The 17,068-nt window shown below is 44.6% G+C and overlaps 2 protein-coding genes across 2 annotated transcripts; one reads left to right on the top strand and one right to left on the bottom strand.

Annotated features, from left to right (window-relative positions):
- Positions 1 to 542: 542 nt before the first annotated feature.
- On the top strand, positions 543 to 3,540 carry GFM1 (G elongation factor, mitochondrial 1; the record flags this gene model as incomplete). The annotated part of the gene is made up of 5 exons (XM_010184637.1): positions 543 to 705; positions 1,734 to 1,878; positions 2,284 to 2,444; positions 2,838 to 2,891; positions 3,365 to 3,540. Coding segments are annotated over 5 exons (655 nt in total), but the record flags the coding sequence as incomplete, so codon positions are not given.
- Positions 3,541 to 6,782: 3,242 nt separating this feature from the next.
- Positions 6,783 to 16,970, bottom strand: RARRES1 (retinoic acid receptor responder (tazarotene induced) 1; the record flags this gene model as incomplete). Its single annotated transcript, XM_010184635.1, has 6 exons — positions 6,783 to 6,941; positions 7,035 to 7,097; positions 7,577 to 7,713; positions 8,386 to 8,560; positions 9,977 to 10,039; positions 16,788 to 16,970. Coding segments are annotated over 6 exons (780 nt in total), but the record flags the coding sequence as incomplete, so codon positions are not given.
- Positions 16,971 to 17,068: the final 98 nt, after the last annotated feature.

Raw genomic sequence — 17,068 nt, 5'->3', positions numbered from 1 at the left:
GGTGTTTCAGAAAGACCTCACATCCCTCCAGTTACACTTAAAAAGTATTTAACCGCACATATTCACTAGTTTTCCTCTTAATTATCCCCTTGTAAAGTCTGAGCTTAACAGCAGAGTACTTTGTGGGTGGAAACTGAAACAACAACAAAAAAATCATGGAATGGTTTGGGTTGGAAGGGACCATAAAGATCATCCAAATCTTGCTATTCAGTACACAAAAAAGCACAAGCCTTAAGGTTATCGGGCTTTATTAGCGTTGCTTGGTGCACACAGCTTGTTTCTGCAGTTGTTTTTTGAGAGGTTTTAACTCATCACAATCTTTTAGCTTCCCTCTTGCAAGATGAAGAACCATGGTGCACCCTTTTTGGGCATTAAATATCCTGAGGTGGTGCTTCAGCCGCTGTTGTGGCATGTACCCATTTTAGTTACACGTAGTAAAGCAAAATGCAGAATGGGAACCTTTTCCTTAGAAAACTGTGGTTAGAGCATGGTTTTGTGTAGCGAATAACAGGGTATTTTGGGGGGTGTTTGCTTGTTCCTAGGTTTGAATTCACGCACAAGAAGCAGTCGGGCGGAGCAGGCCAGTATGGCAAAGTTATCGGTGTTCTCGAGCCCCTGGACCCAGAGGACTTCACAAAAGTAGAGTTTGAAGACAGAACCGTTGGCACAAATATTCCAAAACAATTTGTGCCCGCTGTTGAAAAGGTACCAAGTGTGTGTTGTGTGTGTGTGATACAAGAAATGTTGATTGTTGTTGTTTCCCTGCCTGCATTCACTGTGACTGTCTGGCCCCAGGCAAGGAGGCTTTTCCAGTCCAGCAGAATCAAATTTTGTGTGGCTTTGCTTAATATTGTACATTCCTAAGGTTTTCCACTTAGTTTAGAAGCTGCTGTTTATTTTCTCTGCTGCTGTGTGCTCGCTCTGTTTCCCTAGCAGTGCACAAGTCAAGCCAGTCTCCTTCTGTTGAATCAGCTTTTTAATGGCTCTCTCGTGCTTTTGATGGTGGCCGCACGATTCTCATCTCTAACCCCAAAATATGTGACTTTTTTTTGGTACTTCTCTGAGGCCAGTTATGTAGGAAACTGTAATTAAGCTCAATTTCCTGCATGAATTAGCAAATATTCTTTCTTTTTCATCTCTGCTGTGGGCTGGCTGTCTCTCTGTTACTGTATAATTTTGTACTGCTTTAAGTAGTACCTCCCAGGATCTTTGTATTCAATAGTGGATCAACCTAAAATAATTCCTTTGTCACTCCATGATGCAACACTTAACAGATTTTTGCCAAATCCTGGAAAAAGCATGCACTCTCAAAAGCATCTTGTGCAGTCAAGTGGTTAGAGTCGTTTTTTCCACACAGAGCATTCTTTTGGTTTTAGATCCTGCAGTCCCTTAACGAAATAAAACCCCGAGTACATTTCTTTTCCTTGTCCTTTGCTTGTTACATGATTTCTAATTTTTAAAAATACCAGTATCCAGCTGTGGTGCCGAGGAATGCTGGCACAAAGTTTTCAGACACTTAGGAATGAAACATTTTCCCCACTGTTGTGTTCTTCCATCATCTTATCAAGCCAGAAGGTCCACTGGGTAGATACGGGATTGCTGTTAAAAACTGTGAAAGTTTTTTGGTGTTTTGGGTTTTTTTTAAGTTTAATGTCTTTTACAGGCTGTTGTTAATGCTTTTTTTAAGCTTCATTTTGGTCTGTAAGCTGCTGACTTTGAGATGTTGCTTGCAGGGATTCCGAGACGCGTGTGAAAAGGGCACCGTGTCAGGGCACAGGATATCTGGGGTCCGGTTCGTCCTAGATGATGGTGCTCATCACATGGTGGACTCTAACGAAATCTCCTTCATCCGAGCAGGAGAAGGAGCCCTAAAGCAAGGTATAAAGCTGTCGTTTGAACGTGTGCTCCTGCTTCTTTATCATTGGAGCTAAATTTAACGACCTCCTTTCTGTAGGTTCATGTGTTGCCTGGTGTATCCTTACATTCAAAGCTGGGCTGGTTGTGTAGAGCAGAATACATGGAGGAGTCTATAGAAATTTTGAGGGAGGCACAATAACTCTTTTAGTTGTATGAAGGAAATTCCTTTTTTTCCTAGAATAAAGAAACACCAACAGCTTCATCCTTACACGGGTATGAAAGAATATTTTCTCAAACTCTGTGCCTCTGGGTGTTGTGGTATCAGGAATAAAAGGCAGGGGAGATGAATTCCACGTAATCAATTGCTGTTTTCCCCCAGGTTTGTTCTTTAATATCTGGTTATTTAGTTCATTTTTTTTTCTCCAGCTATGGAAAACGCCACCGTGCGTATACTTGAGCCCATTATGGCAGTGGAGGTGATGGCACCCACCGAATTCCAAGGAGCGGTGATAGCGGGAATTAATCGGCGTCACGGAGTGATCACAGGACAGGACGGCACCGAGGGCTACTTCACTCTCTACGCTGAGGTTTGTGTACATCAGTGGTGGTGGGAGGGTAAATCATCTCAGCAAGGCCCTCGCTAACCACAAACCTCATGCTGCGTCGCTCCTGCTTCGTAAAATGTGCTTGGAGCTGCAGCCTTGAGCTGTTTCTTGCTGGGTGATGCAGATTTGGGACCCTCCATATCTGTTGCATTCAAACTCTGAGATTTTTTTGAGTTTCCTGCTTGAAAACACATTGTGAATGTGAATTAGTTGAAATTAGAGGTATTTTACAAAAACCAGACAATTAGGTCAGTGCTGTTTACAAAGAGCACCAGATTTTACTGACTCTTCATATCATAATTGAGTTTAATTTGATGATAACCCCAAGTTGATGGAAAAACATCTTTTTACAAGAATAATATGCTTGGATTTTAGGTGCCACTGAATGATATGTTTGGATATGCCACCGAGCTGAGGTCTTGCACAGAGGTAGGTGCTCTCGGTACTTTTTGCTCGAACACATTTATTTCTGTAAATCAAGCGTGCTCATTTGTGTCATCATCTGCATAGCAAATGCAGCAGTAAAAGAGATCAAAATAAAAACAAATGCAGAATAGGAAAATAACCTTGAAGTTTTTACTGTTATTTCAACTGCTTTTTAGTGAACATAGCTAGCGTTAGCTGGGTCATTTCAGGCCAAGAAATTCTTTCATGCTTTGAGGAGGGAGGAGATTCAGGGTGTTTAGGTTTTGAGCAGAATTGTCACCAATGAGGTGGGAACCACAGGCAAAGAAACAGCGTTCAGATACCGCTTGTACAGCTTTGCATCTTGGTGTGCCGTGTTGGTGCGCTTCGTTGTCAGTGATGATTGCACGTGTTCTCACAGATTATCTCACCCAGTGCGAAATAGGATGACACATTTCGCATCCTCACTTTTGACTCTTCTTTTTCCAACCCTACAGGGAAAGGGTGAATACACAATGGAGTACTGTAAATACCGACCGTGTTTGCCCAGCACTCAAGAGGAAATAATTAACAAATACCTCGAAGCAACGGGACGGCTCCCTGTAAAAAAGGGCAAAGCCAAGAACTGACTTTTTTCCTCTCAAGCACATTGAACAGGTTTTCAGAGTCTTCTCTGCAGGCTCGGTTGCCCAAGCAGTCGCAGCAGCCGTGGTGGCTGGATGAGTGCAGGCTGCAGTGGGACTTGGACCGGTCATTTCATGGTAATATCCTTCCTTTGTGGGGTTCTCAGCAGCCACCAGGAGATCACAGCGGAATTGCTCACATGTAAATGCTGCTGGTTAACAAAATACAGAAGTGTTCCAACACTGATGATAATTTGTCTTGACATTTATCTTAATCCATTTGTATTAAAATAATTTTATTTTTTTACCTGACACATCATTATTTTGTGATTAGCCCAGTTACTGTTTCACTGGTCTTGAAAGTTAAAAATGGTAGTTTAGGACACTAAACTCTTAACTGTTGGACAGGCACGGGGATGAATCGTCATCCAGTGCAGCTTGATTATCACTGCATCTCTTAGCACTGATGGTACACAACATTTTTTAAGAGTTGATGATAATAATAATGGTAGAAGTTAACTTTTGTCCAAAACTCTGAACAACATGGATTTATTTTATGGGCTGGCTTTTTTGGCTCTTTGTTAGGAAACCAAACAAAAATTCCTTTTCCCAGCATTTTACCATCAAGAGGGCGTGCTGCTGGTGATGCTCAGCTTGGGAGTCGGTTGAGCAGATCTTGCTCCCTCACAGAGGAGAGTCACAGCGAGGATGGTGCAGTTGGGTGGGAAAGAGAAGATATTCTCATCGGTACCTTTTTTGAATTACTGCCAGAAGATCTGCACTGAATTTTCTTTGCGTGCTCTCTCTTCCTGACCTACTCAGCTTAACAGCATTTTTGCAGACTTCCAGTAAGGAGCGAATGAAGTCCTGGTTCAAAACCAGCGATGTTCCTGGCACTGGCCCGTCCTGATGTTTACCAGACGCAGACAGAACCGCAATGGCCAAGCTTCTCCTCAGCCTTCACAGAAAGACAGTGGAAATGATTTATTTTCATCTTGAGAAAACAACAGCAGCAGAGATTGGAAATGCCAACGAAACGCAGGCGTGATGTTGTGTACGAGTGTGATGTTGCTTTGGGCCAAGTCCTGCTTGATTCCTTTACATTCGGAGCTTTAGTTTTGTGAAATTACTCAGCTGGAACTCGTTTCAAGAAAAGCCCTGCAGGTTCTCTGGCATTTGGAGATCTTCTTAAACAAGCAAGTGCAGCGCATTTACCAAAATTCAGAGATGTCTTATGAAAGCAGCATGAATGTGAGGAAGAAATGGGGTGGTTATTCTGTTATTTATATTTATGGCTTTTATATTACACTTATTAGAGGCCACTCATGATGTGAATTTCTGGCTAATTGGTTCTGCCACACGTTTTGGTTCTCCACAAACCCAGTGCAGCCAACGGGAGCACAGCGGGGTCTGAGTTTAAACATGGGGGAGAACTGTGGGGAGGGGGAAGGCTACTGGTGGTGGGAGAAGGACAGAACCACAACCAAGGGTGCTTTGGGTAATGTCTGCATTGATGTAACCAAGAATTTTTGAGTAAAAACCGTATGATTTTAGATTCTGAGCCACAGACTGAAGTCTTGCCCCTAAAGAAGCTGCTGGAAATTTTGCCTTTGAATTCCAACAGATTTGCATCTTGTCCAGAAGTTATCGTGCAGTTTTTTACCCGATGATACGTTTGCATTGCGTATTAATAGTCAAAGTTACACCAGTCTGGCAAGTTGGAAGTGCCTGATCCTCTGCTCTAGGCCTGGAGAGCAGTGGCAAAAATAAGGTAAGAAAACCAAACTGAAGTCGATTGCCAAAGTAGAGCCTCAAAGTGTAAAAGCCTTACTACTTCCCTGGTTTAATTGTAATAAATACTTCCAGCACCACTTTCTTTAAGAAGTGTTGCCATTCTAAGCTCTGATTTCAGGCTTTTGATGAGGAGAAATGTTTTACCAGCATGAAACAAAACACCGAGAGTGCGTGAAGTGCTGCTTCACTTGAATGTGTTGTAAAGCCTAATCTGTGCTGATAGAAAAAGCTTCAGTCAGTAACAGTACATCAGAATGATAGTTGTGAAAAATGCCTGTATCTGGGGGGTTCACAGATCACCCAGCCTAAATACCTCCCAGGTAAAGATTTTATGTTAAATACCTTATTGTTACAGGTTACAGATTAATGATAGTGCAATACACCACGAGTTACAAAGAACGCAACCATCCCAGGAGGCAGAGACCGTTGCTTGTTTTCCTAAGGAAGGTGTACGTACTGATACGGAGTTCCTTTAACCTGGGAGAAATCTTGCTAGTGGGGGAACAAGTGGGAAACTCGAGAGACAGGACAGGGGGTCTGTGTAAACCCAGATGGAGAATTGGGTGTGAAAGGACAAAAGCGTGTCCTTGCGATGGGACTTTGTTGTATTTAGGACGGGTACAAGGCACAGCATTAATGTAAGAGCTGTTGGACGGGGAGTTCTGGCAGCGTTCCCCCGCCAAACCCAAATGTGGAAATTGGTCTGCACAGAGCCTTGGTCTGCACAGAGCCTTCCTGTCTTTGCTGCTCTGTTTTCGTTAAGGTAATAGCAAGAACTGCAGACAGACACAGACAACAGCCTCCATTTCCATCTGATGCAGCCTTGCAGTGTTCTGGGCTGACCACAGATGTGGACAGACAACAAAACACGGTTTCCTTCGATCAATATTTTCTGAGTTGCCCTCAAAAACACAAGAGAAGAACCTTTCTGTTCACGTCCTCTCTCACTGCAGGGAAGGGACTGGGGCCACACAGATGCTGGGGCCTGGTTTCCGTGGGGCCTCGTGGGAGGCCAAACACTGGGAGAAGGTTTGGGAAAGTTGGGGTCAAACAGCAGCATCGTGAAAGAAAACCCAGCCTCGACGCTGCGTAATGGTGTTTGTTTTATTGGAGATGTCAGTTAAAAATCAACACATATCCCAAAAAAATTGTAAAAAATTTAGTAGACATATTTCTTAGTGACAGATTAATACTTTTCTCAAGTTTTTTATACAAATATATTAACTTTGTTTACAAACTCTGTTACTCTGAGTAAGGTAGTGACAAAATCAACCTGTGTATGTTTATCTGTGCATATATACGTAGTAGCAAAGATTTCAGGTAGAACTCTAGAACGTTAGTCTTGCAGGTGAAGAAATGAGAGGAATTAATTTTGGAACAAAACAGAGTAGTGAAAGCATTCAAATTCCCCTTTGTGCGACTTGTATAGAAAAATTATCACACCCATTATTAACACAAGGATTTTCTCATTTAATACATATACAAAAACCTGACACTCTTAAAAATTTGCTCCCTTTTCATGTAGCATCCCAGCAGCTGATCCAGACTCCATTCCAGACCCGTCCTCGAGCCCCCGATCCTCTGAAGCACAGAAGTATTTCACTTTCAGGGGGTGATCAGGAAGCCAAGTGAGGCGCATGTGACATGAAACAATTTCCTGGAGAACAAATTTTAAAAGACACATATCTCATGATCTTTGTACTGTTCCTCCATTGAGGAAAGCAGGAATCATACACACAGACTGTCTTACCTGTGTTGGAATTTCGTGGAGTAGGACAGTGTAGTCAAACTCAATAAAATCATCTTTCCTTATCTGGAATTGTAGCAAAGAGGGGAAAAAAATGAAGAAGAACACAAGTTATATTGTTGAAGTGTAGAGTCTGCTCTGATTTACTTGGCTTGTTACGCTGCAGGTGCAAGGTACGTTCTCCATAGAGCACGTGTGAGGTACGAGACTGAAGCTACCCTCGAGCTTGGCTGGGAGGGCAGAGTACGAGGAGAGCCTCAGTGTGGGGCTGATACTGCAGGACCACACGTTCAAACCCGATTAAACCTGCAGAAGCCAACAGATCCACTCATGCAAACAAGGAAAACCGAATTTTGTCCAAATGAGTAAAATCTCTCCACCAAAATGTGGACAAAAGAGGTGGAGATGGTTGTGTGGAGAAGCCACTGGGACTTGGGGCCAATCGCACCCATTAGAGAGCGTGAGCTGTTGGTGGCTGTTTTATTCTCTGCTGTTTGGCAGACTTGGTGTCTATAACTCAGATGTGTAATTTCCACCGTGCTTACCCACTGCTTCACAGACTTGACTTGTGCCATGGAGTAACCCAAGCTCTCTGTTGACTTTTCCCACATTATGAAACTGCTGCCAGCGACAGCCAAGGCCCAGGCGGGCTCCAGGGCAGGCTCAATATTTCCATAGCTGTCTGCAAGGAAGAAAAAATAATATAAAATTATTAATTCTGGCTGTTCAGCAGAAAAACGGTAAACCACAGAGCACTTCTGCCTGGCGTAGCACTCTTCTTGAGAAGGGACTCTTCCCTCAGACGTGTTACAGTCTTGAGCAGGGAGGAGAATGATGTCAAACCTGCAGTCACAGTGAAAGTGTGGAAGCTTGATGGAACTGAAATTGCCAAGAGGCACCATCCACAGGGTCCCCACAAAGAGGTGAGAAACCCAAAATCTGTGATAATGGAAATCCTTAGCTGGGAGGAAAAGAGGGACCAGAGCACTCAGGATGGAAAAATTCAGTTCGTCATCCCCTGGGAATTTCCACCCGCAGCCAGGGAAGGTGTGTGGGTGATGTTATTACTTGAGGACGTTTTGCAGTTACTTGAATATAAAATTGCACAGGGTTGTTTTTAAACCCCAGACGCCTTCACAGCGTTGTGTTGATTACCTTTGTTGCTAAACACAGCAGGCTGGATTTTTTTCTCCCCAGAAATGACTGGCAAGGTGGAATTGTTTTGATAGCTCCACGGTTTTAGGGCGCTGCTGTAAACATACGTGTCTGCTTTTTAAAATACGGGTACATTTGCATGTGTGCTCAGGCTCTTTGAGATAAAATGAAATACAATTGATTATTTGGAGGATTATACCTGGAATATTGCTTCCAATTATTGGTTTGGTTCGGTGCCTAATTTTTTGGTAAAGTCTGTTGTCCTCTTCTTGGACTTGTTTCTCGTCTTTGGTGGGGATGCACTTGATGTTCACAACGGGCACAGACTTCTTCTTCGGATACAACACTGTAGCAAGGCAGCTCCCGGCATTTTCCTGTAAAGGTAGAATTTAACACTCTTATCTTTCATCAAGATTTTATTTACCAGCCACACATTCTTCAAAAACCTCTTGGTTTTAACGTGTGAAGTACACATGTGGAGTGTCTTTACGAGATGTTTTGTATGAAGCTGTACAGGGGCCAAGAAAGTCTTTAGATGGATATGATTTTTGTCCAGAAAAGTAAATTTCACTGGTGAGGCTGCACCTCAAATCCTGTGTTCAGTTTTGGGTCCCTCACTCCCAGAAGGACATTGAGGGGCTGGAGCGTGGTCAGAGAAGGGCAATGGAGCTGGGGAGGGGTTTAGAGCACACAAATGATGGGAAGCAGCTGAGGGAGCTGGGGGGTTCAGCTGGAGAAGAGGAGGTGAGGGGAGACCTTATCCCCTCTGCAGCTCCTGAAAGGAGGGGTAGCGAGGGAGGGCTCAGGCTCTTCCTTCTAGTAACAAAGTGATGGGACGAGAGGAAATGGCCTCAAGTTGTGCCAGGGGAGGGTTAGGTTGGATATAAGGAAAATTTCTTCACCAAAAGGAAGCACTAGAAGGGGCTGCCCAGGGCAGTGGAGGAGTCACCATCCCTGGAGGTGTTTAAAAGGCACGTGGATGTGGCACTTCAGGACATGGTTTAGTGGACTTGGCAGAGTTAGGTTAATGGTTGGACTCGATGGTCCTGAAGGTCTTTTCCAATCTAAAGGATTCTATGAAATAGGTTAAAACCAAGAGGCTAAAGTGATGTAACTGAAGTTTTTAATTGAAGTGTAGCTGAAGTGCACTAGGTCATCTTGGAAATAAGTTTGAAAGTTCTCTCAAGAAATAATAGTAATTGATAACAGGGAATTTCATTGTATGACACTTCAGCCTTGAAACAAAAATAATCTAATGTTTCATATTCAATTCTGAAAAGAATCTGAATTTCATAAAATGTGTGTGTAACGGAAAAGCAGATGCTTGCAGCAGAATTGCTAATGACAACTCAGACAGAATGAATGGGGGGTGGGTTGTAATTCAAAAGAACACTCAACTGTCAACTCTTCATTCTCATTTTGGTGTGTGGGCACAGCAGGAGCTGCAGCTGGATAATGAGGACCATACGGCCATACCCAGTGGGGACCATTGCAAAGCTTCACTCGGGTGCTTGGTTGCCTGATGTGACTTAAACCAGACCATCCCAGAGCAGGTCGCTACGGTGCCCTGGCCACTTGGACCCTGGTGGGGGCAGAGGACGGATTAGATGAGCTACTCAGGTGATGCTCAGAGCAAGCCACTTGGGACAGGCAGGTAAAAGCACAAAAGGTAGCACCTTTCTGTTGTGAAAAATCCATTTATCACAGCACTTAAGTGCACCCTGTTTTGGAGATGTTGAAGTTCATTTAACGCACACAGCCAGAGGAAACATGGAGGATGATAAACTCACCCTGCTTTTGTAGTCTTCGGTGGTGAACTGCAGGTAATACTTGTGCCCGGAGTCTGGGATGCTCTGGAAGAGAGAAGGGTTCAGCCATCAGTGAACTGCACCTTGCTGAGGTGTTGCTGTGAGTGCTGAGGAGGGAAAAGGTGGGTGCCATGGCCACCTCATGGCCTTGTGGCATCAAGGTGAGATGCACTGAGATGATGCTAGCAGCAAACACGAAGGGTCTTAAAACCAACAGTAAATAACCCCTACATTAAGGGATGTTTTAAAGCCTTTCCTCACAGAGATCTGCAAAAGAAAAACGCAGCTCAAAGTCCTTCACAGGTCAGATTGGTACTGAGTAGCTTTAGAAATTGTAAAACTACAAATAAGTGCTCAGCTTCCAAGGTGGTATTTTTTACACAGGCTATCAGAGTGCCCGTGAATACACCAATGAATGAAATCTGGCTGACTGATGCACAAGCTGAACAGGAACCACACAGGGTAACTTAATCTTAGGGATGCCAGCCTTTCTAGGGATTTTTCTATTGTGACTGGAAAGCAACTTAATGTCACTACACAGCGTGTCAGGGCAGGATTCTGATTTGTCTGCTCTCTTCTGTCTTGAAAATACCAGTCATCTTGCTGCCCAATCAACTATCCAAGATTCCACTTGTTAAGGAAAAATAAAATATTACTCCTTGATGGGAAGCAGCCAGTAGCACCTCTTGTAGCACAAGACATCAGAATGGATGTATTTGTGTTTCCACTTAACTTTGAGAAGAAACTTCTTCTCACTGAGGGTACCAGAGCACTGGACCAGGCTGCCCAGAGAGGTTGTGGAGTCTCCTTCTCTGCAGACATTCAAAACCCGCCTGGACGCCTTCCTGTGCAACCTCATCTGGGTGTTCCTGCTCCGGCAGGGGGATTGGACTGGATGAGCTTTGGAGGTCCCTTCCAATCCCTAACGTTCTGGGATTCTGTGTTATCTGGTCTTTACTTCACCAGTCAGCCTCTTATTTTCCTACCAACTTTTATGCTCACTTTTGAAATTTCTGTATTTATTTTCATTTGGGCAGTCCAACTAACACGTAATGTGGAAAACTTTGTATTTATTCAACTAGTTCCTTGTAAAACGACATTTTGTGTCATTGAACTGTTCGGTACATTTCCAAGCCTTTCCTTTGATAAAATCAGCCAGAAAGAAATGAAACCAAGAAAGTCTTCTTGTGATCTATTAGACAAGCTTTCTGAGGTGAAAGCCAGGTGACTTGTGTGGCTGAAAGTTCGTTCCTTGCACATGTATTACCTGGTTTGATTAGAGGAATTCTCCTGTCTCATAAACATCATCTCGCTTCTGCTTGCTCCAGGTGTAGGACAGATCGTTACACAGGAGCACGAGGGAGGCAGCACATGGAAAATGCATTTTACTCGAGAATGCAAACTGCCTGTTAAAGTGTTCATCCAAGTCAACTGAGTGTATTCCAGCAACAGCACTGATTTGTTAATCTTATTTGTTTTTTAAATTCGATACTCTCCAGGTACACAGCAGGGGAATTCTGGCTGCTTGCATAATTGTGAAGATTAGGACCCAAAGCAAACGTGCGGATTTTATTTATTTAAACTTAGGCCTTTGTGTTCCCATCATCTTTTCTTCCAGGAAGCCATTAATATCATAATGGCAGCAAAGTTTCATGCCCAGGGCAAGGCCATCAGCCCAGCACCTGCCCTTAGTACATACACGGAGACGTACACTGCAGATAAGAGGAGAAAGTGGTTTATTCACTCGCTCTACTTTTATAAAATCCCCTATTTCTGGGCTAGTCCCAGATCGCACCATGAAGGGAATGGAGGAAACAGAGAGGATGAGTTCAGACTTTTACAATTTTTCTCCAATTCCTCGTCCTCCCCTTCTCCTGCCCCTGTTTTGTGTTTTGGCTAAAATCTTGTCCTCAGATGACAGAGATTACAACGTGAACAGACACTCTTAGCATAGCAGAATGGTAACAGTGAGCTTTCTGAAATGCAGGTTAACAAAAGATTATGGCACTGAAAAAAGGGTCTCATCCCTCATGGTAATCACTGCAGTTAAGTCTTAAGTGTCTAATTATTGTAAAGCTCCCCAAGAGGAGTCACCACTACTGTTTCTGCTATTTGATCAAGTATGGGTATTTTTAAGCGCAGTGATGTAGGCTTATTCCTCTTGTCATCACTAGCACCGATTCTGACAAAACCTCTTGACAGTTTCATTGCATTTGCACTAATGAAGAAAACAAAAGCAACTGATAATTTGTATAAACTCATTATTCAGTCTGATTCTTCTCAATAGCAGGCTACAGCAAAGCTTCATGGCTAAGGACCTGGTAAATACTCACTTTAAAAAGGACACATAATTCTGTGCTTTGATGGTTTCTGAAGAAGAAATGCTCTCTTTCCTTGCAATAACTCCACCGCAGCAGTACCACTCGCCTAGAAAGCTTTTTGAGTGGCTCTACACAGCTAAAACACATATTCAATCTGAGTGTGCAGACCACAGGGCTGCTTTGATCTTACCAGGGAGAGGGAGAAGGTACATTTGGCATGAAATAACTTTCACTTTTCCAAAAGTATTTCTAGTTTTGAAGAAAAAAAATTTATCTCCATTATTATTTTCCGCTATCATCCCAAAATGCATCAATGTAAATTCTCAGATCGTGTGAGTTAAATAAGAGCTCAGGAATATTTGACAACGATGCCTGGCTGAAAGCAGCCAAAGACAGAAGTGTCCAAAAGAGAAGAAAACAAGTGAGTAATTCATTTTTCCACTGAATATCTGGGTCACGGGATTGTTTTATTTCTGGGCTCAAAATTAATGCAACTTTCATGACAGAATTTGGGAAGGCTAGAATAGCAATTTCAGAGCAGTTTCATTCCAAGTCCCAGCAGAGGTGGTTTCGCAATTGGTTTACACAGCTCTGCCTCCCCCCTGGCATGGACAGGGATGATCCCTCTCCCACCCTTCCTGCAGGTTCCCATCTCTTCTCTATGTGTTCCAGTTGTGTCCAGTTCTGGGGCCCTCAGTTCAAGAAGGACAGGAACTCTTTGAAAGAGTCCAGCGCAGGGCCACAAAGATGATGGAGGGAGTGGAGCATCTCCCTTATGAGGAGCGGCTGAGGGAGCTGGGGCTCTTGAGCTTGGAGCAGAGGAGACTGAGGGGAGACCTCATTCATGGGGATCCATTTGGAAAGGGTGAGTGTCAGGAGGAAGGAGCCAGGCTCTGCTCTGGGATGTCCAATCCCAGGACAAGGGGCAATGGTCCCAAGCTGGAGCACAGCAGGTTCATGTGAACATGAGGAAAAACTTTGTCAGGGTGAGGGTTATGGAGCATGGCCCAGGCTGCCCAGAGAGGTTGTGGAGTTTCCTTCTCTGCAGACACCCAAAGCCCTGGACATGTTCCTGTGTGACTGCTCTGGTGATCCTGCTCTGGCAGGGGTCGGACTGGATGAGCTTTAGAGGTCCCTTCCAACTTCTAACATTCCGTGGTTCTGTGAGTCTCCCCACCAGCATTTCTTCCCTAGGACCAGATGAGCTTGTGAAGAGAAATCTCCATCAGTAAAACTGTATTTTGTAGCCCAATTTAAGCAAACGTTGCAGTTTAGCCAAGAGATAACCTAGCTTCACCTTTACACTTCACCTCCTGGTTCACCTACCTACTGCTCAGCTATGATTTCCAGGACAGCTGGGTGTGGGAGACTGCTACGTGTGTTTTGGCTGTTTCTCTCTTGATTTCTAGGATCTTCAACTGGCAAACACTAACACTGCTCTGCTCAAAAATGTATTTTAAAGTGCAGCTGTCAACAATCCCATGAGATGCAGTCTGGTGTTTCCTAGAAGATACTTAAGTTAAGGAAAAACCCACATCCATGAGAAGGGGCAACGAAAAGAAAACTGCAACCAGCACCAAGGTAGGAATTGTGTGTTTGGCAAATCTCTGGTATTTGTTGCTAGGAGAGAAAAGCTCTGAAGTCTCATTTTACCTGAACTTGAAAAATCCTCCACATCTAACACAGTTACCAGACTGGTGACCGTCTCCAGTTCTGTTTCTAATTACCAGCTTCACTGGCTAGCCGGCTAATAATGTCAGTTTTTAAATACAATGCTCATGATTAAATTTCATGATAAATTTATCTTGTTTTTACTAGATCCAGTAATACACTGACCAATAGGAAACTAGCCTTAAAACAAATAAACAACCAATCAAACCACCAAAAAAACCCCCCAAACCCCAACATCTCTGTCTCTTGCATTCATATAATATAGCACATTCCTTCCAGGAAATTCTTTTCATTTTTTTACAGCAGAGGACAGGAAAGAAGGAAGTGCCCATGTCTCGTTCATTTCTCCTCTTGTTTTCCCAAAGTGTGCAACGAAAAAGGGGAAATAAAACTGCAGAAAGTGGTTACAGCAAGATCCTACAGCATCGAGTACTGTGAGGAAATAAGGAAGCATTTCACTTCTCCATAATGAACCATTTTAAAAAAAATTATTTCCTATATGAAAAGGCAGGTGGCTGATAGTGGGTGGGAAAAAATCCCTTTTGCTCTTTGCAATCTGAACTACTTGGCAAATACTCACTCACACTGGGGTTGGAAAGAGGATCTGCACCAACCTCTTACTTCTGATATGTCTCCTTACTAGACAAGTGCACTGCTTCCAGCAGCACATGGTAATGCCAGAGCCCATGCTGTTGTGCTTGAAAGAGGCATTTGTGTATGTAAATATATACATATATAGAGATGCACACTGTAAAGTGCCCAGTACAAGGAACACGTGTACGTCTCAAGAGAAATATCATCAATTTCTGTCATAGATGTCTGCAGCAATTTCATAGGAAGAATGAAATGCCACGCTGGCACATCCATCCACATCCTTACTGCTGTGTTTGGGAGTGATGATGAGAACAGAGAGTTGCCTAAAACTCAGATAAATCTATAGATAAATCTATAGTCTCAGATAAATCTATAGCAGGACATCGTGTTTGCATTCCCAGACAGGCAGCATGACTAACGCTGTCTTTCAGCCTTCCATCACACGAAGTAATACACAAGTTCTGAATCGTTGTGCAGTGGTTTGTGTTTCGTCAAAATTAAATGGAAACGATTCTGGTTGAGAACAGAGAGTTGCCTAAAACTCAGATAAATCTATAGATAAATCTATAGTCTCAGATAAATCTATAGCAGGACATCGTGTTTGCATTCCCAGACAGGCAGCATGACTAACGCTGTCTTTCAGCCTTCCATCACACAAAGTAATACACAAGTTCTGAATCGTGCAGTGGTTTGTGTTTTGTCAAAATTAAATGGAAATGATTCTGGTCTGTTAAATATTGTGTGTTACTCAACAGGCTTCAAATTGTTTAGGAAGCATTGGCAATGTGGGGGTGTTATACGTGAAAGATTAAGTCTCAACTTCAGTATTGTAAGGACTGCAATAGTAAATCCTAAGCAGTTTTGGAACTTTTTTCTTGAAAGGGAAGACTTCACACCATCTTATTCTCAATTTTAGGAGAGAGGGCCTGGATTGAACAAGCTGTGCCAATGCTGAAGGACAAATGTTGTAAGATCTCCTTTCAGATGCCAGAGCCAGGAGAAGGATCCAGTGGAATCCAGTGCTGTGTCTGGCACTTCAGACTGGGAGTCCAAAACAACCAGCCCTCACTTTAGGGAGCTGCCCAGCACCAGCCTGGAGAGCAGGACTAGTGAGAGAGCTAATTTTAAATCCCATTCACTGTGATAGCTTAGACCCTCCTCTGCTCTTCAGGAAAGCACTGCTTTCATTCCAGGAAAAGTCCAGTCCTTCCTTCCTTGGACAAACATTCCCCAAAAGTTCTTGCCTGTTCTCTTGGTTTCAGAAACTGAGCAAGCTGTAAAAACAACCAACAAACCTGCAGCCAAAGGAAGAGCAGGGCTGCATGGCATGGTGCTTGCAGGCAGCGTCCCTGCCCATCGGGGTGCAGATACCAGGGCATGCCCCAGGCACTGCCTTGAGCATCCCTGACAAGTTGTCCATGACATGAAAGCTCTGCCCCTGTAGCTGCTCCTGTCTAGGACTCCTGCCCCTTTCTGTCACCTCAATTCTTTTCTTGCTGAAAGATAAAGGCATTGCCTTTAGTTGAAGCTCTTGGTCTGCAGAGATAGAAAGCCAAAGTCCTTTCTGTCCCTACTCAAAGTACATGGTCACTCCAGAAGTGATTCTCCTGAAAATGTTTCCTTATCAAACTGTTTTCCTCCTGTCATGCACTCACCATGTGCCTCAGTTTACCCTTTCCCTCATCCGTGCGCTGCTTTTGATTCCAGGTCGGGGCACCTGGAGCAACCTCAACCAACATATGGAGTGCTATGCTTGGATTTGTGGGATATTTATATCATGAATAAGTTAATGACCTTTCGAGGTGCATCCTCGCTTCCCCCTGAGGGGACCCGGATGCCCCAAGCCCCTTAAGGAAGGGGTGGTGGGACAGCGGTACCCTGAGGGGACCCGGGTGTCCCAAAATCGCTGAGGAAGGGGCAGCAGCCCCTGAGGGGACCCGAGTGCCCCAAACCCGCTGAGGAAGGGGAAGTGGGACAGGGGTGCCCTGAGCGAGGTGGGAAGGTGCCCAGTGCCCAGCACGGATCTGCACTAACTTCAGGGCGGCTGATCTCCGCACCACTGCCCCACTCTGTTATTACAATAATTACTGTTAATTTCACTTTTCCCGGCGTCACTTTAAAAACCGCGCCTGTCCGCCTGGGGAGCCCCCCGCCCGCTTCTCCGGCTCCGCAGCCACCTCGATCCCTTCCCCGCGTCCTGCCCCTACCTTCAGCGTGGCCTTGCGGACCTGGCCCAGCGCCTGCAGCGCCCCGGGGGACGCCGTCTGGAAGTTGAGGTAGTGCAGGGCCACCCTGGCCGCCCCCGCGGCCAGCCGACTGCTGGGGTTCAGCTCCCGCTCGGTGCCGGGCACCGCGGCGGCCGCTGGCGGCAGGAGCAGGGCGCTGGGGGGCTGGCGGCAGGAGCAGGGCGCTGAGGGGGAGGAGGAGGAAGGCGGCGGGCAGCGCGGCGCTAAGCCTCTGCATGGTGCTGCGGGGCGGCTTCGCACTG

This window comes from Mesitornis unicolor, unplaced genomic scaffold, assembly GCF_000695765.1.
Source record: "Mesitornis unicolor isolate BGI_N332 unplaced genomic scaffold, ASM69576v1 scaffold12875, whole genome shotgun sequence".
Taxonomy (NCBI): Eukaryota; Metazoa; Chordata; class Aves; order Mesitornithiformes; family Mesitornithidae; genus Mesitornis; species Mesitornis unicolor.
This window is presented reverse-complemented; position numbering and strand designations above follow the sequence as displayed.